Consider the following 21539-nt stretch of genomic DNA (forward strand, 5'->3'; position numbering starts at 1 on the left):
CTCCAACTCCTTTGTATTTTTGTAACAATATGAGCATTAAATTATTTCAATGGTAAGCTATTAAACATTCTGTTAAACCAGTCAAGTTAACTTAGAACCACATATCATGGTTAGTTTTTCTTCTCGTCTCGCTATTTTCTTGAAAATTAATCAAAAATAAACTCTACCACCAGTACGTTTTCACTCACTTGTGACTCATGTGTTTTTTCTTCTTTGTTTGCGTTTTTAATCAAATTACCCATTCAAATGTATTTACTTGGATTCTGAATGGCTGGTTTTAAATAATGCCGTTTCTCAGTGGTTCCTTGAAGGCATCATAACAACAGAGACGGAGGAGGCAGCTCCTTGCAGCGGTTGTTCTTGCGCAGAAACCCCGTAGTGCCGCCCTGAACAGCAGCGCCATTCGATAACTGCAATAGTATCCAAAATGGCAGGAGCTGATGGAGACGACTCTCTTTACCCTATCGCCGTCCTTATTGATGAGCTTCGAAATGAAGACGTCCAGGTTGTATTATTAATTGACGAAATCAATTGTTCGTATTGTGTAAAGTAAAAATAACGCTCTTTTAAGGCGGGCCCCATATTCCTGGCTAGCTTGTTAGCAAATATGCTAACTATCGTCCCAGTTGAGGCCTGTCTGGAATTTTCTGCCGGGCGTACCCTGGCCGGACAATCTTGTTTTTGTTAGTAGCTGAGGCTAGATTTGTTCTTCTAGAGAAACTATTAACGTCGGTCTCCCTTAGTGGGCGTTAAGATTTATAAATATAGTTACTTGTTTTGTTGCAATGGTTTGAAAACCCGAAGCAGGTCATTGAATTCACTGCTAGCATTATTGCATCGTTAGCATCTTGTACCAAATGACTGACATAACAGGTAGCATTCTCAGTCTCTGTTTACAGCCGGGTTATTTTAAGTGCCGCATTTTTAGTGTTCGACTTGTCTTTTATTGATGATTTGAACGATGATTTGTTTTAGCTAATTATCTCCAGTCATGAAGATGCATCGAATCAACATAAACAGTAATGCACTTCTGTCGTTTTCTATGATGATTTTGAAGAGAAGGGATTTATACTCCAATAGTTGTGAACCCATTATTAATCGATCTCCTGTTTTATTTGTTTTATTTTTTTTTTTTTTTTCCACAGTTACGACTGAACAGCATCAAGAAGCTGTCTACTATTGCTCTCGCTCTTGGCGTAGAAAGGACTCGCACTGAACTCCTTCCCTTCCTTACAGGTAACGTTCAGAAGCTTGTTAATAAATTAAAAGGTTATTGTGTCGTCTTTGTTGTTTTCTCACTTAACCATTCTACCATCTTCCAGACACCATCTATGATGAAGATGAGGTGCTTTTGGCATTGGCAGAGCAGCTTGGCAATTTCACTATGTTGGTGGGAGGACCAGAGTATGTCCACTGTCTCCTGGTACGTTTAGATCTGTTAAGATGACACAAAACTTTATTTCGAAGTGGCTTGTGAAATGCAGCTGTTCTGATTTGAAAATACAGTAGAGAGAAGTCAGTTCCCTCTTATCTTGAAGTAGGGAGGATTTCTGTTAGACTGGTCCAAATAGTTAATTGGAAAGCAAATTTGTCAATTTAAACCAACTCATAATATATATATATATATATATATATATATATATTATTTCCTAAAAAGTCTGTTTTTCTTCCAAAAAATTACAGAGTATGAATAAAGTCATTTTAGATTTGAGTCCAATAAAGAATAAGGATTTACAATTGTCCCTAATCTTGTTCTATATATTTGAACTTAGAAAAAGAGCAGGGAAGCCATTGGTTGGTGTGAATAATGGACTGAAAATGGAAGTTCTTAATTTTGATTAATTTAATAATAGTAAAAAAAAAGAGACCATATTTGTCATTGTTTGTCCTGTTAAAGAAAAAGTCTGTATCTTTGTCTGGTTGCTTGTTGCATCTCAGTTTAAAAAAATACACACCCTTCAATCTATTTCAATATAGACCTGCCATTCTTCTTCATAATAAGAAGACCTTATTTCATAGTTGTCTGTCCTTTGTTGCTGCTCAGTTAATGGTTACCTTGGATTAGAGCAGATAATATTTTTGCTGTTATTGTGAAAAAGAATCATAAGAATGAATCATCCTGTGTTGCAAACATCATGCTCCAAAGCTTGCAAACCCCAAAACCTGACAGAAATGTCTGGATTGCAACTCTTTATTATGCTGCGAATCATATTTCAAAACTTGATTTAATGTTATTGTGTACTGGGGAGGCCATAAAGGATTATTCTTCTAAATGTATAAATGTACCTTTTTGTCTATAAAATCTTTTGCAGCTTAAATGTTTCTGCCAATGACTGTTGTTTTTTTTTTGTTTTGTTAAAGTCTGACACAGAGGCCTGCCCTCCTCTAACCTCAATCTGTTTTTGATGCGCAGCCCCCTCTGGAAAGCCTCGCTACAGTCGAAGAGACGGTAGTCAGAGACAAAGCTGTGGAATCCCTGCGGAAGATCTCACAGGAGCACTCTCCAGTTGACCTGGAAGTTCACTTTGAGCCTTTGGTGAAGCGGCTGGCCAGCGGTGACTGGTTCACCTCTCGCACGTCAGCTTGCGGCCTCTTTAGCGTGTGTTATCCTCGTGTCTCCAGCACGGTCAAGGCCGAGATTCGTCAGTAAGTAACGACTTAAGAGAGCTAACCCATTCTTTAGTTTGAGGCGCTCCGTTGTTTTCAGTGTGATTCATACTGCACAGTCTCTTACAGAGCTCTGTGCTTGGGTGTGTTGTAAGGATTGCTGTTAAACAAAGTGTTGTGTTTATCACCAGGCATTTTCGCACCTTGTGCTCCGATGACACGCCGATGGTGCGTCGCGCTGCAGCATCTAAACTCGGGGAGTTTGCCAAAGTTCTGGAACTGGAATATGTAAAAACCGACATTATTCCTCTTTTCACTGCTCTGGCGTCTGATGAGCAGGTATGAGCAAGTTTGCTTTTTATTAGTTTCGTGAGCAGCATTCACGGTTCTGTTTGCGTACTTTGCTAAATGACCAAGCTGACCTTATTGTCTCCCCATTAGGACTCGGTTCGGCTGCTTGCAGTGGAGGCGTGTGTCAGCATCGCCACTCTCCTGCCTCAGGAGGACCTAGAGACTCTGGTGATGCCAACGCTGCGTCAAGCTGCCGAAGACAAATCCTGGCGGGTTCGCTACATGGTGGCAGATAAATTCTCTGAGGTAAATTAAAGGCATCTTTCACTATTGTTCTGTTTTAAGTGTGTTTATTTGTTCTATTGCACTGATTGTCCATATTTTATATTTCTGTGATCGAGTAAAACAATGACCATTGTCTGCTCTCCTCAGTAAAGCAGATTATTGGCAGAATTTTGCTGGAATTTTTACAATATTCCAAATTATTTCTATGTATATATTGTGAACAAAAATGCATGTTTCTTCTGAGTTCATTCATTTAAATAGTGGCAGCAAAAATAATCTGTTATTTCAATTTAGGTCATTTTGCAGCTATGACAGCTCTTCAGAGTGGGAGTTCGCATGCAGTTTTTTCTGATGTTTTCCCCCAGTATCACATATTAAACTCTACAACCTAACGCAAAAGTTTCTTTGAATAAAACTGTTTTTATGTCCCTCAATCTGAAAAATCCAAAAACATCAAATTGAACAGCTAGTCAGTGAAACGTCAGTGTGCTTTAAAATTAGCGACCCAAAATCTATTCATAAGTGCCCTCATGTGTAAATGGAGTCTTCTCATGCTGCTGTTCTCACCACCACAACTCTAGATAAATGGAGGCTATTTCTGTTTTATAAATCGATAAAACCCGACAGATCGCAAACATGTTTTGAACTGAGATCAAAGTTCTGTTTAGTCAGTTTCCTAAGTTGGAAGTGCAGGTACAAACTTGCACAAAAATATGGGCGTAGCCTTTTTTTTCCTTCTTCTTCTTCCTCATTTCTCACATTGAGAGGCTTATAACTGAACATTAGTGATTTTATATATATATATATATAATATATATATATGAAATTTTTTATTGAAGCAAAAGTTATGAATGCAATTTTTAAAAAAAAAACCTGAAATCTTAGGATGCTGCATGTGTCGCCATCCTCCAAGAATACGTTTGTTTGTTGTTCTTTTTTACCAACTGAATGCTGTTGTAATCATGCATTGTTGTATCTGCTTTTTGTAAATTTAATCTGGAATAATTATTCTAAAAATAAATATGTTGGTTATTAAAGATGGGTTTTTTTTCCCCCCTTCCAATGCAGCTGCAAAAAGCTGTAGGCCCAGAGATCACAAAGAACGACCTGGTCCCAGCTTTCCAGAACCTCCTGAAGGACTGTGAGGCTGAGGTCCGCGCTGCCGCTGCCAACAAAGTTAAAGGTGAAATGGCTGTTAAATTGGTCTGAACTATTTCAGCGTCCTGTCCTGCATTCTTAATTTGTTTTGTTGTGCAGAGTTCTGTGAGAATCTTCCAGAAGATAATCGTGAGCAGATCATCATGAGTCACATTCTGCCCTGTGTCAAGGTAAGGAGATAACTTTCTGTTTTTCTCATTTTGCGTTTCTGTGGATTCAGCTCCAACCGTCACAAAAAACACTTTGCTGTGAGTGCTGGAGCGCGAGTTTAGCTGCTGATGAGGTTTATCCATCTGTCTTCCTTAAGGCTTTTATGTAGACATGTGATGCTCTCACAGTAACTTCATGTTTTTTCCAAAGTGGACTTGTCTGTCTTTGCTAAAAATAGTATTTGATTGCTATGTATTGGTATATATGTTAAGACTGTGGTGAAATTAACACATTTTCTCTGTTTTGTATTTCTGTTCTGGCTGGTCTTATTTTTTATAGTGAGCATTTTTCCACCTCATGAAAGTAAACCCACCCAGGTTTAGTTGGATGAATCTCTGCTGACCTAATAATTTGATTGGATTTCACTTATTAATGGGATTTGTGATGTATTGCATCCTGAAAGTGCCATGCTCGTTTTATCCAGTGATTTAAATAGGTCAAACTGGTGCTAACTAATAAAGTTATTATTTATCAAGGAATATGAAAAAACAATAATGATGACAAGGTGAAGCTTTAAAATTCAATAAAGCTAAAGCATTTGGTCTTTCATCCAGGAGCTACCATTAGATGAAGAGACTACAACTAGTAGTTGACGGCAGTGAATTGCTGAACTGAGAATGTTGACTGTCCTTGATTGCCACTTGTATTACTCCTCAGAGTATATACAGTTACAAATCTTCTCAGGAAGTCATTAAGTTGTTGTCTGGCAGTATTTATTTCCACATTTAAGACAAAGGCTTAACCCAGTTGACTTGTTAGCTGGCTTTATGTACTACCTAGTGTTTGGTTAATGTAATCCACTTCTGTTGAGTTTACTTATTTAGTGCTGATTCTCAAAGCACTAAAGACGAACTGATGTATTATCAGATTTATCCAATTTTCCACACAGATTCTTATTTAATTACATGCATCCCAATTTCATCCTGGTTATTAAATATAATTTCTAATGTTGAGGTACTAATTTAATTTCAGCAGTGTGTAAATATCACCTGGTCATTAGGCAGTTTCCTGCCTTTTCAAGCTGGATCCAAACACAACACGACTTTCTGTAATATTCTTCAGTTCTCTGTAGATCAGACGACCAGTTAACTTGATAAACATCTTTTTCCACAATTCTCTTTATAAGACAAAATAATGTTAATCTTCACCTCTGAAGCAACCAATCAGACTCAGGTCTGGTTTTACTTGGAGCTGGAGAACAAAGTTCATATTGTCTGGTTAATTTTTGACTTTAGGTCTCAGTAATATCTGTCTCTTAGAGTAATGTAGTTTTTACTTATTTTTACAGCAACTTCATAATTGTCCTATGGTGCACCTGAAATGACAAGATGTTGGAAATAACTAGAGATTTATTTTTTTTTTTTTTGATGATGATGATTCGGTTGGCTGTGAGCTGCTATTATTTCTCACACACCATATTCAAAATATAGTTTATAAATTTTAAGGTAGATTTTAAGCTCTTTGTATTAAAAATGTGTTTATATTATTTGGCTATTGGCCTCTTAATGAATTACATGAATATTCCAGGAAAGTACAAGGCATCATTTTCAAGAGTCACAGTATTTTAAAGGTGATTGCAAACTCTAAATGAAGCAGAATTTTTAATTACTAAAATACTATCATTTTATTTGTAGAGTTAAGTGAGACGTGGTGGGGAAGACGCTGAATATGTACTTCTCAATTTCATAATTTGACCAGTAGATGGCACTATTGCTTTTTTTTTAGTCTTTTTAAAGAAAGTCATACGTCATTTATCATTTCTACGACTCTAAAACTCGATAAAGTTTATTGAAAGCAGCTACAATAAAATTATCAGATTGTAGAGATGAATTTTGGTATAAAACAAAATCTAAATCACGAAAGGCAAACACCTGCTCTGTTTATCTTGTCAACATCTCAACAGTGAAGCTGAACGGGTGGCAACACACTCATACGTTTTCTCAGAAAACTATAAATGAATGCCAGCTCAAGCCTGTATTACCTGAACATTCAACACTCATTCCTGGAAACGGTTTCTTTATGCTATTATTATAAAATATCTCGTATAGCAGTTCCTTTTTTGGTGACTGTTTTTTTTTCCTTCTTTCTTTAGTCTGATTCATAGCAATGGAGTTGATTGTTTCCTGTTTGTTCTGATCTTTGTCTCCTGTGTGTCCTGTCCCTGACCAGGAACTGGTTTCAGACACCAACCAGCACGTGAAGTCTGCTCTGGCCTCTGTCATTATGGGTCTTTCCACCATTCTGGGCAAGGACAACACAATAGAGCACTTACTGCCTCTCTTCCTGACTCAGCTGAAAGACGAGGTGACCAAAATTTGACACTTAAAATCATGAGCACCAGGTTTTTGGTTTGGTTATTGCTGCTTTGTTGTTGTTTTTTTTCTTTCTTTCTTCTATATCTGGCTCAGGTTTTTGGAGTTGGTGAAGCTTTTAGCACGATATGTTTAAATTTGAGGCATCATTTGTGTATTTCTAAAGTAATCTGCCTAGGCAAAACCACCAGACGTACCTGACTGCCGCCTGGATGGGTAGGAGGATGATTCATGTGGTTGGCAGCCAAACTGAGACCTTCTAATTGGGGACTCGCCGTGTCTAAGAGGGGAGGGGAATACTAGGAAAATCTGGATAAAGTTTAATCAGAAAGTCTCCCGCTTAATGCGTTTGACAGTAAAGATTTGAAACATTTAAAAAAAAAAAAACAAAGAAAAGTAATTTCAGTGAAACTCAGCTGAGCATCTGCTGTTGTTTGTGTTCCAGTGTTTGACTTTAAAGATGTTTGTTCACTGTCGAACAAAGTACTTTTCACTCTCCAGTGAGTATATATTTGTTTTGCAGCAGCCGAGGCCGAGTTAAAAAATGTTGTTTTGTTTAAATGAATAATCCAGAACAAAAACTCCAGCTCACGTTCTCTCAAATGATCCCACCGATTTGAAAACGGTTTTGCATATTGAAATTGGCGAAGAGTTTGCTCACAAGGACATGTAAATGTTTTGGAGGGCTTCCGCTCATATTAATCCTATTTAAAGATGGCCCATTTTCCTCAAAGCACCAACCATCACTGTCTTATTATATTGCAGTCCAGACTGACGGCTTTGACTTGCAAATTTCAGTTGGAGGTGGATTTATCAGAACTGTGCTAACCTGAGCATTGAGCACAAACTACCTTCAAGTTTGTCACTACGTTTTCTCCGGTGTGCTTCTCTCTCTTATTTTACCACCATGACTGGAAGTTTGGAGGTTTTGTTTGGTCATTTATTGTCCATCAGGTTCACTTTGGTGCAAGTCTGCACAATTATTTTGAGGAAGAAGGCGTAAGAGTTCAAAGTGGGCTCCGCATTTTACCGTCTCCTTTTCCATTTCAGTGCCCCGAGGTCCGTCTCAACATCATCTCCAACCTGGACTGTGTGAACGAGGTGATTGGCATTCGCCAGCTGTCCCAGTCGCTGCTGCCGGCCATCGTGGAGCTTGCCGAGGACGCAAAGTGGAGGGTCCGCCTGGCCATCATCGAGTACATGCCTTTGTTGGCAGGACAGCTGGTGAGTCACGTGGTCGAATATCATGTGAACGGTCTTGTGTGTGAACGGAAATATTAGCAGTTTGTAAACAAAACATGTTGGCGGAGCCAGATTTGGCAGTAGGTGTTGATAAAAGTCGGGTCTCATTTTGCTCGCTCTCGTCTCCTCAGGGGGTGGAGTTCTTTGATGAGAAGCTCAACACTCTTTGCATGGCCTGGCTCATTGATCACGGTAAGGCTCTTCGGCAGCTTTAAGACATTTCCTCAGGAGTCTGAACAATCGTCATAATGCGACGTTTGAAGTTTTGGAGTTTCTCTGACGCAGATGCAGCTCATATCTGCTGGGTTACATGACAGGCCTTCTGTTTTCATACAGACAGTATATGATTAGCACACCAGTGAACTTTGGAGCTGAGGAATGTTAGTAGCGAGTCGGAGGAAGGATGACATGTGGCACTTTGAAGCTCTTTCCTTTATTGTACATGTAAAGGAGCTGTAACTGTGCTATTGTCTGCAGCTACAAAAGAATTGTATTAGAGGGACAGCAGTTGTGAAACTGTTTTTGTCAACGTTATGTCGCTAAAGAATATAATGTTTTAATACTTCCTGCATGCATTGACAGAAAAGCTTTTGTTCTCTTAAAATCCAAGATTTTTCTGACTTAACAATAACATTATACATCATTTAAAAGCTTTTTCTGACATTTAGTTTCACATTTATGCTCTGCATTTCAACATAAAATTAACTAATCTTTTATAGGGAAAAAATAATACATCCGTAGTAACCTTTATCAACTAGGGTAGGCAAACTGATCATTTGTAAAATCATATTTTGAATAAAATTCAACTTTAAATTATTAGGAATCTATTAACGACTCTTGATAATTAAACCACCAGTCTACCAATATCTACCAAATTTTGTGTAAATCTTTTGTCCACAGTCTTTTTCACATGATGCCCCAGATTTAGCGTCAGTTTTATCTCCTGGGGCGATTCTGTAGCTTTATCTGGTGTTTTGCATAAATGCTGGGATGCTTTCTAGAACTCACCTGGTTGTGTCGGATTTCACTCACCTACAGGAAAACTAAATAAATGTAGCTGCAGACTAGGATGTTTCCGCCATCGTGTCCAACTCTGGGAATGCTGTTTCTGTGGTGACCTGCTGTGTTGTTTTTGAGCCAAACAAGCCTGTTGGAATTGTGGCCCAGATGTTTACGTCCAGTTTCATCAAACCCAAATAAATGATGCTTCAGGTTTCTAGGGCCTTCATGTTTTCTTTGGAGGAAATGGATTCTGTTTTGCAACTCAACTACTGTGTGTGGACAATACAGGGGGTTGTTGTTGTTGGCAGGAATAGCGCAGGCCTCTTTCCTGACAAGTTTCCATTTTGTTCTTTTGAAATAGTTTTTGAAAATCACGCAGCTTCTGGTACTGATGTGTTTTTTCTTTAACTTCTGATGAAGGTCTATACACTGCCGTAGTATGTGCATGTGTAATGGTGTGGACTTTGGTTTGCAGCCTTTTCCTGACTGATGCCTTTGGTACAATAAGTTCTTTTTTTTTTTTTTTTTTTACCCTTTTTTGCAAACGATGACTTTAAACTCAAGGATGCAAGTAAGAACATGTTGGAAAATTTCTACTAAGGCAGCTGAACTTGATTTTAGGTTAATCAGATGCATCATAAATTCTGGCATGTGGGTCATTAATAGTTTCCACCCATTGATTATACACCAAGTTATTTCAAGTCTGCTCAAGTTTACTTAGGTAAATTAGATTATGTCTGATTATTGTCTGTCAGCAGGGTGTTGCTTGTTCATACTTCTTTTTTTTATCAAGGGTCCTGGTATTAGAGGTTTTATAAGAGCCTTCTTATCCAAACAGAGATTAGATTACTTGAATAATTGAGTAATATGAAGTCTGAGGAGAAAATGTGCAATGAGTTGGTTTGGAGCAATTTCACAGCAATTTGTCATCTTAATCCCTAAAGAAAAGCTGATTTGTAGTGTCCACTCTTACACAACACTTTAGATATAAAATGGCAACATGTGGTTATGAAATGGGGGTACACCTCAACAAAGAAGCAGTCAAACAAAAAAACAAACAACAACCCAGTCGTGTCCCTGTTGGCTCCCCCGTCACTGCTCGTTATGTCTGTTCTGCGGTGCAGCCGCCTGCACTCGAAACACTGGAGGGGCCGCCGCACAACACACCCTGCTGAGTCTTGGAACTTCTATATCTAACACGAAGCGTTCGCTGTGTATGCGGTGTTCTCTTGACACTGAGTTTTCCAATTAGAGAGGCAGATACTCGGCGTTGAGGACAAAGGGCCAGCTGGGTTACATCATTGGAATGCTGCTGGTGTGAGTTTCTATGTGTGAACGGCTCGGGTTAGGGCTGTGCCACTCTTACATAAGCCTTTCAAAGAACAGGAGTACAGACTTGAATGCACAGCTTCTCATTCACACTCGACTAAAAAGATAACACCTTGTATTTATTTTTAAGACGGCCTATTTCTGCCGTGATTGTTTTTGCCGTTTTGTTCTAAAATTGACTCGGCGGCGCGTTGAACCCGCTCTGGCAGTGCATTATTTTGTTCCGTTCTTCTTGCGTGGGGTTATTGCGTAATCGTAAGGGCTAAAGGACAGCTGAGACATTTACAAGTGGTTTGTTTTAAAATGTCATGAAGATATTTGCTGGCTCTTTGGGTGGGTGATCATCCAGGTTCTGGTTTTTTAGCTAAATTACTTCTGAATGCTTAAGGAGATCAAGAAGTTAATGTTTGAAACATATTTGAAACCCCCAAGTTTTCCTAATTTTGAGTTTATCTTTGGTCACTGATAAACTTATTTTAACTGACATTAATAGGATTACTATTAGAAATTACTGATCAAGCATTGGTGCTTGTATCATGTTGAGCTTTGACTTCTTGATGACAAAATTCGCCGATTCTGTCTTTTCAGCAGCAGCGATTTACAACGTTCACAGTATTCCTCTGTCTTGCTGCGAGTAGCAATGAAGTATTTGGCAGAAGAGACGACGATGAGGTCAAAGGCTGATCTCAAAAGCATCGAACTGAGTGACCTCACCCACAGCTGCAACATGTTCAGCCGTCTTGTGTTCAAACCTTGTAAAGTTTGCTTCTAATACCAACTTCTTTAAATACGAGATGATCGACTTTATAAAAAAAATATATATTATAGCTAGCCACCATCAAGCAGTCCAAGAGTGCATTCACACCAGCCCCGCTTATTCTGCTTTAATCAAACTCTAGTCTGTCGGCTGGAATGTCCGGTTTGCTTGAGCAGGTGTCAATTTGAGCGGTGATCAAAAAAGCGAACTTTGGTCCGCCAAAAACCTAGTTCAGTTGAAGTGAACTCTGGTTCAGTTCAAATGCATATATGAATGCCAAGGGAATTGGTGACCGCTCCAAAAGTAGGAAGCGAATAGTAGTGCAGGGCATGCTGGGTGAGTACAACCAAAACAAAGGGTGAGTCTAGAACTAGGAGGAGAAATGGCTCGTGGTCTTTTGCCAAAGATATAAGAGAAATCCTACAACCGCTAAAATCTGCCGCCGTTCCATTTTTGTAGAGAAGAAAGTTGCGCTCAGTGTCTTCTTTGTGTCGTTTCTTTCAGTGGTTCACAGCTGACAGATCTCTATAGAACATGGTTTCCTTTTCCATCAAAACAGATTTGAGCTAGCTTCATCTTCACTACATCTCAGTGGTTGGGTACGATGGATGCCTCCATTCATTGGAAGAAAGATCGGACTTTAGTGTCTCTGGCCAGCTGGTTAAGCTAAAATGTGCGATTCTGGTCATTTTGTACCCTTTGGTGCATTTCCAGCTCTGATGCGTAAACCTGAAAGGCCTCAAGGTTTGGCCTGCCTCAGCCAGGCTCTGTAAAAACCTGTAGAGAGCCAACATGTGTAGTCAGTCATCGGCATAATTTTAACTTGTTTGTTTTCAGTGTACGCCATCCGTGAAGCGGCCACCAGTAACCTCACCAAGCTTGTTGAGAAGTTCGGAGCCGAGTGGGCCCAGAACACCATCGTCCCCAAAGTCCTGGGAATGGCCAACGACCCCAACTACCTCCACAGGATGACCACGCTGTTCTGCATCAACGTGAGCAAACGCCAGTTTTTCATTTACCGTGGATACAGGGGGGCTACTTTAGTTTCTCTTTCAAATCCTAACTTGTCGCCCTCCACTTGGTTCGTAAGGCTCTGTCTGAGGCTTGTGGTCAGGAGATTACCACCAAGCAGATGCTCCCAGTGGTCCTCAAGATGTCCAACGACCAGGTGGCCAACGTCCGTTTCAACGTAGCAAAGTCACTTCAGAAGATCGGACCGGTCCTGGACAGCAAGTACGTTTGGTGGTGGTTTGTTTTTTTTCTCCCCAGACCAGAACAGGGTTCTTCTAAAGTGGAGAACCTGGTTTGATGAATTAAACTGACATTTTCTGGGTTTACTTCCAGTGCCCTTCAAACAGAAGTGAAGCCAGTGCTGGAGAAACTGGCCTCTGACTCAGACATGGATGTTAAGTACTTTGCCCAGGAGGCTATTAGTGGTGAGCATTTTTCTCCTCTTACTGCGGAACAACTTGGACATTCATTTTATTTGCTTTACTTTGAGTCTTTAACAACATAATTTTTTTTCTCTCTCTCTCTCTCCCCTTTCTCTCTCTTTGCAGTTTTGGCACTAGCATAACCAACCCCATCACGGCTAATCCAGAAAACCTCCCCGAAACAAAAATACACCCAGGTTTAGAAGATATTTATTGATGTTCAGAACCAACTGATTGATGTATAGAAAATCTGTTAACAATTGTTTTATCTCCTCCCCCACCCCTCATTGTTTGTTTTTTTGGTTTAGTTTTTTTTTTTTTTTTATTATTGTTCAATGATAGTCTATGTCCAAACTAGCACAGGCTTCTGTACCATTTGCTGTACATGGGCGCTTTTATCCAGGCAAAGTGATGATTAAAGTTGAATTAAGTTGTGCATGCTGACAAATGTCCTGCTGTACTTGCTAAGCATTGCTAACCATGCATCCCCCCCTCCTCAGTCTGCTGTTGTACTTCAGCATTCTGCGTCTGTGCTAGCTTTCTGTGCTGCTGCACCTTTCCCTCCAGTGCTGGATGGAAACTTCGAGCTGCAGATGGTGAAACCTGCTCTCTGTGTGTCGAGAGCCCAGCTCCGGTCGCACTCCAGACCAGACGCGTTTCTTCTTCGATGTTTTACAGAACAATCATCAAAAACAAACCACCCTGGTGAAATATAAAAAAATATATATATATAAGGGTGTGTACTACTGCATGTACTCTGATGAACCTCCTCTATGATTGCACGTCTTTATCAGTCTGTGTTCCATCTACCAGACGAAGGTGTCGCTCTGCACCGTTTGTTTCCTGCAGTAACAGATTGAATTGGTCAAATTAACACATTGCCCCATCATGTAACAGGGACCAACCCATATTTAGCATGATGCTCATAATGATTCCCCCCCCCCTTTTTTTCTTTTCTTTTTTTTTCTTTTTAGATGTTTTGTAGACAAGTGAGGTTTATTGTCATATCTGTTGACATAATTGCTAATTTAGAAGCAACTTTTTTTTCTTTCTTTTTTTTTTTTAATGCCTGGATAAACCGCTTTGCTCTGGAAAAAAATTACAAAAGACGCCATTCTTTTCAGTATTTTGCTGCACGGTAAAACTAAATTGTTGACAGCTATCATGGCAAACAGAAAACCACGGCTGTTTTAACGGCAATCAGTTTTTTTTTTTTTTTTTCTTTTAAAGCCAAGCCAGGTCCTCCGCTCAGCATGAGGTCAGAAAGCAGTAGGTTAGAGGACTTACTGCTTAGAAACCTCGACGAGATGGAGATCAACGAGTGCATGCTTTCAAAGACGGCTTGTAGGGGCTGCTTATGTACGTAAAGCTGCATAATGTTTTATTATGGGGTGGGTGGCGGCGTGGTTAGAGGGCGGGTTGAATAAACGTCGGTCTGTGTTAATAAAATAAACTTTTGTCTTTCTCTGAACTGCTCCCTCCTGTTCGTTTCCCTCCTCCCCCTCTCATCCTCTTCTCTTGAATAAACCTTAATTGTCGATTGTCCTGTATCACCAAGACTGTGCTCTGATTTTTACTTTGAATTCTCTTCACAGTTGGGAAGCTGTACTACTGTATCTTGATCCAAATAAAGTAACAAACAAGCTGTGTACCCTTTGGTTTCTGATTTCCATGCCAGCTTGCTGCAAATAAACAAGGTTTATTTTTAAGTTTGCCTCAGCAGATGTTGCAGTTTCGCTGCACATCTTGCCTACCTCGATCCATAAAGCGACTCGCACCGAGAAGTGAAGCCGAAGCAACGCATCCGCAGAGATTTGTAACGTTTCGTTACGTCACGACTAAATATGAATGTATTCTTTCGGAGTATTGTATCTGTATTCCTGCAGAGTCCCTGTGCAAAGAAATGTAAAACCATGGCATGTAAAATCAACTTTTTTTTTAATGAAAAACCTACCTGGAGTTTTGCCTTGATTCTTTCATGCATGTTTGAGAAATCCTTTAATCTCCCGTGGCAACCGTTCGGCTGAGCAAAACCCTTGGGGGACTGAGCGCCGCCTTTGAGGATGAAGCTCCTCCTCAGAGCTGCAGCTCCCAATCTTCCGAGCTTCGGCCTCACAAAGCGCCCCACCCCTGCGACTCCAGCCATTCGGCTCCTGCAGACTAGCCGAGAGCAATTAGCAAACACCAGATAATTAGCTGATGCTGCTGAATTGCTTATACAAGCCACTTCTCAGTGCAACGCTTGTGAAAATGTCTTTCATGGGCTAATAGAGGAGCGATGTTGTGATGACTTCCTAAAGAGCAAGAGTTTCTTAAAGAGACAGAAGCCCAATTTCTAGCTGTTAAATTGTGAAGTCATATTTGGTATGTACAGCATTTTTATAACAACTGCAGGTAAAATACTTACTTGATTGAACTATTAAATGACACTATGTGGCTGGGAAACACGCAATGCTGCCTGTAACCTTTTTTGGCTTTTCTCTGTGAGAGCTGAATAAACCTGACCAGTTTTCATTTATTTAGGGGAGTTTAGGTCATTTAAAGCAGGCGATCTGCTTTAAATGAAAAAAAAAAAAATAAATATGTAAATAAGTGAAATGTTTAAAACAAGGCTAGAATGGTGCTATTTTAAAACAATTCTGCTCACTTGGCTTCATGTTTTGGTCCCGTTTCCTCACAGGAACAGCCCAAATTTCTTATTAGTTTTAGTTTTTTTTTCTTCTTAAGGACAGTAAATAGATTTGTAAAAACCGAACTGGAAGAACATTGAACCCTCTGCTTTTCAGCTTGGCGTGTGTTCTTCTTGATAATTAGTCCCACATGTTCCCCACTCTGTGTTTGCTCAGATCTGATCTGGTCGGTAGCTCCTGAGGAGATGAAGGTGCGGCTCCTCTGGTCGGCTTTGACCTCAGAGGAGCTTGCCGAGCAGGACTCCGGACACCTGACCCCTCAACCGCTGCTGGGGTACGGCGCCGTGCAGAACGAGGGCTGGGCCCCAAGTCATTCTGTTTGGGGAGGAAATATGTTTGGATCCTCTTTTTCTTTTTTTTTTTAAACAACGATGCCGGGGGGAAGAGAGGAGCGGGGATTTTGAAGCCAGATTTGAGCTGCTGAGTTTTGCAGAAGCAGATTTAAGATGCGCCATCCGTTCAGTTAGCTCCAAAGGAGCAGCTGACGGAGAGGATTAGGGCGATAAATCACATGGCAGAGGCCTTTATGAGAACCTCAACTTTGCTCTCTTTAATCTCCTCGAAATCTCCCATCAGCCCTTGTTGGTGCTTTGAGCTTTCCCAATCCTCCACACAGTCATCTGACTGTATACCTCATTGCTGGAGTTTAGTATGCACTGCCACAGAGTTCTTTGGGTTTATTATTTTTTATTTTTTTCCTTTTCGTCACACTCAGATGGTTTTGATTGATGAACATAAAATGCAGTTTTTAATTGGTGGGGGGAGGAAAAATACTCCGATCTTGACCACAGTTCCTCCTGCAGCAGCCAAATGTCCAAAAGGTTACGGCTGATATTTTTAACAAAATGTTTGAGGTAAGGAGAAAAATATTTAGCCGGCATAGCATTATTGGTGTCGTGTTTTAAAAAAATTCATTTGAAAATCCAGTCAGAAATTGGAGGATTTTTATTTTTTGTTTTTCTGATTATTGTTAGATAATCAGAAATCCACGTATGATTTGTAGACTTGGAGATGACGTCCAGTCGTGTCTCTCAGGGAGTCCTGCGGTAGTTGATATGGACGGTTAGGTGTAAAATGACATGCTGAAGTTCATACTCGAATAAGTAAACATTTGGAAAATGTTTAGTGGTGTTACAACAATTGAAATAATTTACCATGCTCCTAATTCTTTTTGTTGTTGCTGCCTTGTTGATTCAACTCTTAGGAGTTGGATAGGGGTTTTTATTTGGGCCTTTCCAAAATTACACCATTGACTTCATTATTTTGCCAAAATTCTGACTTTATTACACAAGACCTTCAGAATCAAGCAGTCCCTTCAATATCACCTGATGGACAACATGAGGTAGCCGAACAAATCTGAATAATATCTCATCACATCTATCGGTCGTAAGAGATACAAACTCATTTCTAAGGCTTTGGGACTCTAAGAGCAAATGCAGCATTTGAGGTTGACAATAAAACATCTCCTCTCGCAGATCAAAACATGCTGGGAAGGGAGGGGCAACGCTCTTCTGGAATTTTTTTTTTTTATTAAAACACCATTACCTGAAAAAACGGGGGGCTAATTCACCCCTCCAATCCACTGGAGTTCACCAGGCAGTAATAAAACAGCAGCAGTCCATTTCTCTCTATTTAGATCCGGCTATTTGGGAGGATTTCAGCAGCTTGAGCCCCTGACAGAGCCGAGAGCCTTGACGTCAATGCAGCTGCCTCCCAGGACTGTGTCATTTATAACGAACGGAGTCAAGCAAAGCCCCCTCACAGTGTGACAGTGCCACACACACACACACACACACACACACACACACAGAGTGAGGTCAGTTCCTCTCAGGATGACAAATGACAAACATCAGGCGGGGAGAGGAGGCGCGCTGCCGGCCAGCTCCGTTTCTTCAAGTCACCTTGTCGCTCCAGCTCTCTCCCTCTGTTCTTCTCTGAACTGTATCAGAGGATCTGTGAAGCTATGAGTGTTTGACCCTTTGCTCAACCATCCAGCCTGCAGGCCACACTGCCAGGTGGGCTTTTTTTTTCTGGCACTACTAGGTCATGTGTGCAGGGATTTTAAGAGTTTATCCAATTTGCTGGCCAGCATGAGTTTCGCCAGAAATCAGAGACAAGAAAAGGCCGTGTGACCTTCAACACCTCATATATATATAATCCTCACACATTTGGAGATCTTTTGCTTCAGCTGTAAGGTCTGTTTCCAGTTGTGGTTACGTAAAATGAATGAATGATGTATTTAATAAGTAGAAAAGGGAACCGAACTCGGTTTTTGTAAGCAGATAAATAGAGAAATTTAAATATATATTGCAGTAACTATTGTTTTTGTTGTTAAAATGAAAACATAATTAAGGCATCGTTTCAATTTTGAAGAATGAAGAACTTATGTAACGTGTAATGACTTATGCATTGGCTACATTTATGCTCACAAACCTCGCAGACGATACGAGTCCATTCCAAAACTTTACTCTCGCTGCATCGCTGTTCTGCAGTTGTGCCGCGATCTGCCGCTCTGAAAGACACGGCGGGATGTTGTCATCCGTCCTCCTGCGGGTTGTCACGGCAACCGCTGATGTCATTACAGAGTACTCTGGCCTGATGAGCGAACGGGGCCACCTCTGATACTGTGATATTTCACTGAGGAAGAGGAGGAAGATCATCCGTGTCGGCCTGCAGGAGATCACAGCAGCGGCGAATGTGAACTATAAATAACCGCATTTCATATATACATATAAAAAAAGGCTGCTGTCTTGCAGGTTAATTCATTGCCAGCCTGCACGTTTTATTAAGAACGCAGGAAAACAGAATCCATGTCAAAGCAGAAGTGAAACAGAGAAGAAGTGTTAGCTATTCTTTTCCTCCTCTCCCCCCAAGATTCCTTCCCTGATCCCCACAGATGGGATTAGTAAAATTCTCCACATGCGCGCGACCTGAGACGACTTTCTCTGCGATACTGGATCTCAGTGCTGGACTCGGTTTTATCACAGCATCATTATTGACAAATTAAAAAAAAAAAAAAAGTTGGTAGGATTGTCTGGAACTGTGCCAAGCACGTTCAGTACTTACTCAGCAGATCAGGATGACTTTGAATCATTTGGCTGGTATAAATCGGATCAAGATCCGATGTGGGGATCCCCAAGGGTTTGTCCTTGGGCCACTTTTTTTCAGTATTTTAATGCTTCCCCATGCTCAGGAAATGAATCGCATCGACTACAAAAGACACGCCAGTGACTCACAACTTTATATTTCTGTCACCAACACGTGACCAAAGGTCCCTGCAGTCAGTGAGTCAGGTTGTCCATAATATCAGTCACTAGATGGGTCAGAATTTCTTCGAACTTGATGCAGAAGAGACAGAAATCACTGGTCTTACCACCCAAAAAATGTATAGCAACGTACACAGAGCTAAAACTACATAGTGCATGGATTTTCAGGAAAATAGATCATTGTAATTGTCAAAATGTTGCTTTAACGACTTTCCATCAACAAATTTGAAAGGTTATTGCAGTTTCCAATAAGATCAAGTGTTTCATCAGATTGATTTTAGCAGGCCTTAGCCAAGTACGCTTGAAATCTGCATTTAAATGCACATTGTACATTAAATCCTTGCTGCTTTACTTTCTCATAAAGCAGCTTGAATTTTATTACCTCGTGCATGGATTGTGATATTCTAAGTGCCTCGCCTTCTAAGATCTGAGAGCTGAGGAATGGGGCCGACTGGAATCTGATCCAGAGGGAGTTTTGGACGGTCGTGACCTACCGAGGACGCTTTGGCCCGGCAGCCCAAACAGAGAGGTCGTGCACATGGTCTCATCCCAGGAAAAGAAGCCCTTCTCTGGTTTCCATGAACAGACTGACCCCCTTCCTTGGATCCACCCCCACCTACCTCTGTTGGTGCATTAGTAGGATTAGCTGTCCTCTGTCTGAGTGGGCTGATTGGATTGACGTGTTCCCTCTACATGAGCCCTTCCACACACATTACCCGTGTTTTTCTCATGGCCCTGAGCAATCCCTCCCTCTTTTCCTCCCTCCACTTGATGGGAGCGTAGTTTGCTCTAAGGACATTTTGACCGAAACCTGCTGTTTCTGCAGAGACCAATCAGAGTTTCGCCTAATTTTACACAGAGAAAGAAGTGGTGTTTGAATTCCCTGCAGTTCCCCATGCATTGCCGGGTAAGTTTCCCCGAGGAAGGATTCAGTTTGGTGTCGGTGTGGAGAGATCAGCCACTGGTCAGGGCTGCAGCTCTCATCTCTGCTGATAAATTATTCACCGCCTCCTGCAGGTTAACGCTCATTGCTAAAAGAGCTCTTGCAAGATGCTGCAGTTTCACAGCTACTTGTGCAACAAAAGAAGAAGAGCAGCGTTGAAAGAAATGTCCAATCTGATAGTATCTTCCAACACTGTTATAGGTGGACTTTCCTTTTGTGGATACTTTAAGATGTCCGGTACTTGTACACCAAGAAGGAGCCGAGTCCATATCGTAAGGTTGAGGTGGTTCCACCTGGATCCTGGTCGCCATGTTCATTCCTGGGCTGGACTTATTCGTGATTAATCCTAAGATATATGTGGTTTGAGAACCTTCGGTCTCATTGTCGAATTTTGAACAAAATGCCATTTTGTTGCGATACATTTTTAAAGGAGGAGAAGGCATTATGTAAATATACACCACTGCAGTTCAGGTTCTCCACTCGGTTCGCCCAGACTAGCAGCAGCAGTCCAACGCTCCCAAGAACAGACGTCAACGACGTAGTGGGGGAACATTGTGACGATGCGCTGAGAGTAGGAGCTTCTTAAAGAGACAGAGGCATCAACTTTTTCAGGTTATGTATGATATATGCACCATTTTTATAATACAAGGTAACAAAGTTACTTGAATGTGCTATAAAATGGCACCATGTGACTGGAAAGAAATGCCACAAATTAAGGCCTCCAGGCAAATATATGGATTGATGGACAAGTGAAGAGAGGAAAAGATGGAAGAATGGGATGACAACAGGAAATAGGAAGACTGACTTTTGAATGGGAAGAGATTAATAAATGAATAGACAGATGGACTGATGCATGGATTGGTGCATGAATACCAGGATTTTAAGATAAATGACAGATGTAAATAATGTAATGTAATGATGTAATTAATAAATTAATGAGTAAACAGATAGATATTTAGACGGACTGAATGGCTGATGGTGGACCGATGACCTGAGCAGGATCACCCCTTCAACCCACCGATTAACCAAGACAAACAGAAACATGAAAGAAAGACGTCCGACTCTGTTCAATAAACCTTTTTAATCTCAACAGCAAGTTAGCTTATGTGTGGTCAACATCAATGAAGGTAAATATAAAACTGAATTTCTATTGATTGACTTTTGTTTTTAAATCAGCAGGAGGTGAAATTATGATACCTGGAAACACATCCACAAGAATCTTCATGACTTTAGTCTTCAACTAGAGAAATATTGCTATAATACTTTTAAATGGCATACGCAGATTTGACCAGCTAGAAAATAATAATAATAAAGACAACAGAGAAGAAAATAAAGAAGCTCCAAAACTCCACATGGTGGGTTGTACAGGGAAACTTCTGAGGGACTTTGGTACCTTTGGAAAACCTGGTTCTACTTATATTCAGGGAAAAAAAACAAAACAAAATCATAAAAACAGAGAGGAAGCAATAGTAAAGTAAACGACACAGGAGCCAAACCAGGAATAGTCATTCTTATTTAGATTGAAAAGAAGTAAAAAGGCACACTGAACACTATTCAACACAACTCCCCCACCGGGCGAGGATTCACTACAGCCACACAAACAACACTCGTCATAATAAACTGAAAAGTGTTGTTTTGTCTCAGATTCAGATCGACAGTCACGTAAAGTGTCGCGCTCGGTCTGGTCTTACCTCGAAAGAAAATGGGTTTTGTGTCCATTATTAGTTGGGGAAGAGAGAGGAGAAAGGCGTCTCCCTCCCGATCGGAGGACACTTCGTCCGCCAGGAAGCCACAAACCTTCCCCACCTTTTTCTCCTCCATCTCTTCTTCCCTGTAGTGAAAGTGCTCCAGTGTTCAACCTCCCAAGCTCCTCCGGTAGATCTTTCAGTCTGACCATTCACAAAGGCAACTCCCCCTCCCTCTCTTACGCCAAGCCTCAATTATTTTTTGCTTCAGTCCTTATTTCTATCTAATGGACATTTAAACCCACAAACTGGGTGTGAGCTTTTTTTCC

General features: G+C 40.7%; 1 protein-coding gene across 1 annotated transcript; it reads left to right on the top strand.

The window, feature by feature from the left end:
- Positions 1 to 352: 352 nt before the first annotated feature.
- Positions 353 to 14277, top strand: ppp2r1bb (protein phosphatase 2, regulatory subunit A, beta b). Its single transcript, XM_007549382.2, has 15 exons — positions 353 to 505; positions 1146 to 1236; positions 1323 to 1423; positions 2414 to 2646; positions 2799 to 2946; positions 3049 to 3204; positions 4252 to 4366; positions 4441 to 4511; positions 6721 to 6855; positions 7914 to 8087; positions 8237 to 8297; positions 12031 to 12185; positions 12284 to 12426; positions 12538 to 12629; positions 12753 to 14277. The coding sequence occupies exons 1-15, from the start codon at positions 428 to 430 to the stop codon at positions 12767 to 12769; spliced, it is 1770 nt and encodes a 589-aa protein (XP_007549444.1). The 5' UTR covers positions 353 to 427; the 3' UTR covers positions 12770 to 14277.
- The last annotated feature ends 7262 nt before the right edge of the window (positions 14278 to 21539 follow it).

This window comes from Poecilia formosa, unplaced genomic scaffold (assembly GCF_000485575.1).
Source record: "Poecilia formosa unplaced genomic scaffold, Poecilia_formosa-5.1.2 Scaffold31, whole genome shotgun sequence".
NCBI classification, from domain to species: Eukaryota; Metazoa; Chordata; class Actinopteri; order Cyprinodontiformes; family Poeciliidae; genus Poecilia; species Poecilia formosa.

Coding starts and splice junctions, on each gene's coding strand:
- ppp2r1bb (XM_007549382.2), top strand. CDS start 428: ATGGCAGGAGCTGATGGAGACGACTCTCTTTACCCTATCGCCGTCCTT. Junction 2,947..3,048: donor CTCTGGCGTCTGATGAGCAG/GTATGAGCAAGT, acceptor TCTCCCCATTAG/GACTCGGTTCGGCTGCTTGC. Junction 8,088..8,236: donor CTTTGTTGGCAGGACAGCTG/GTGAGTCACGTG, acceptor TCGTCTCCTCAG/GGGGTGGAGTTCTTTGATGA.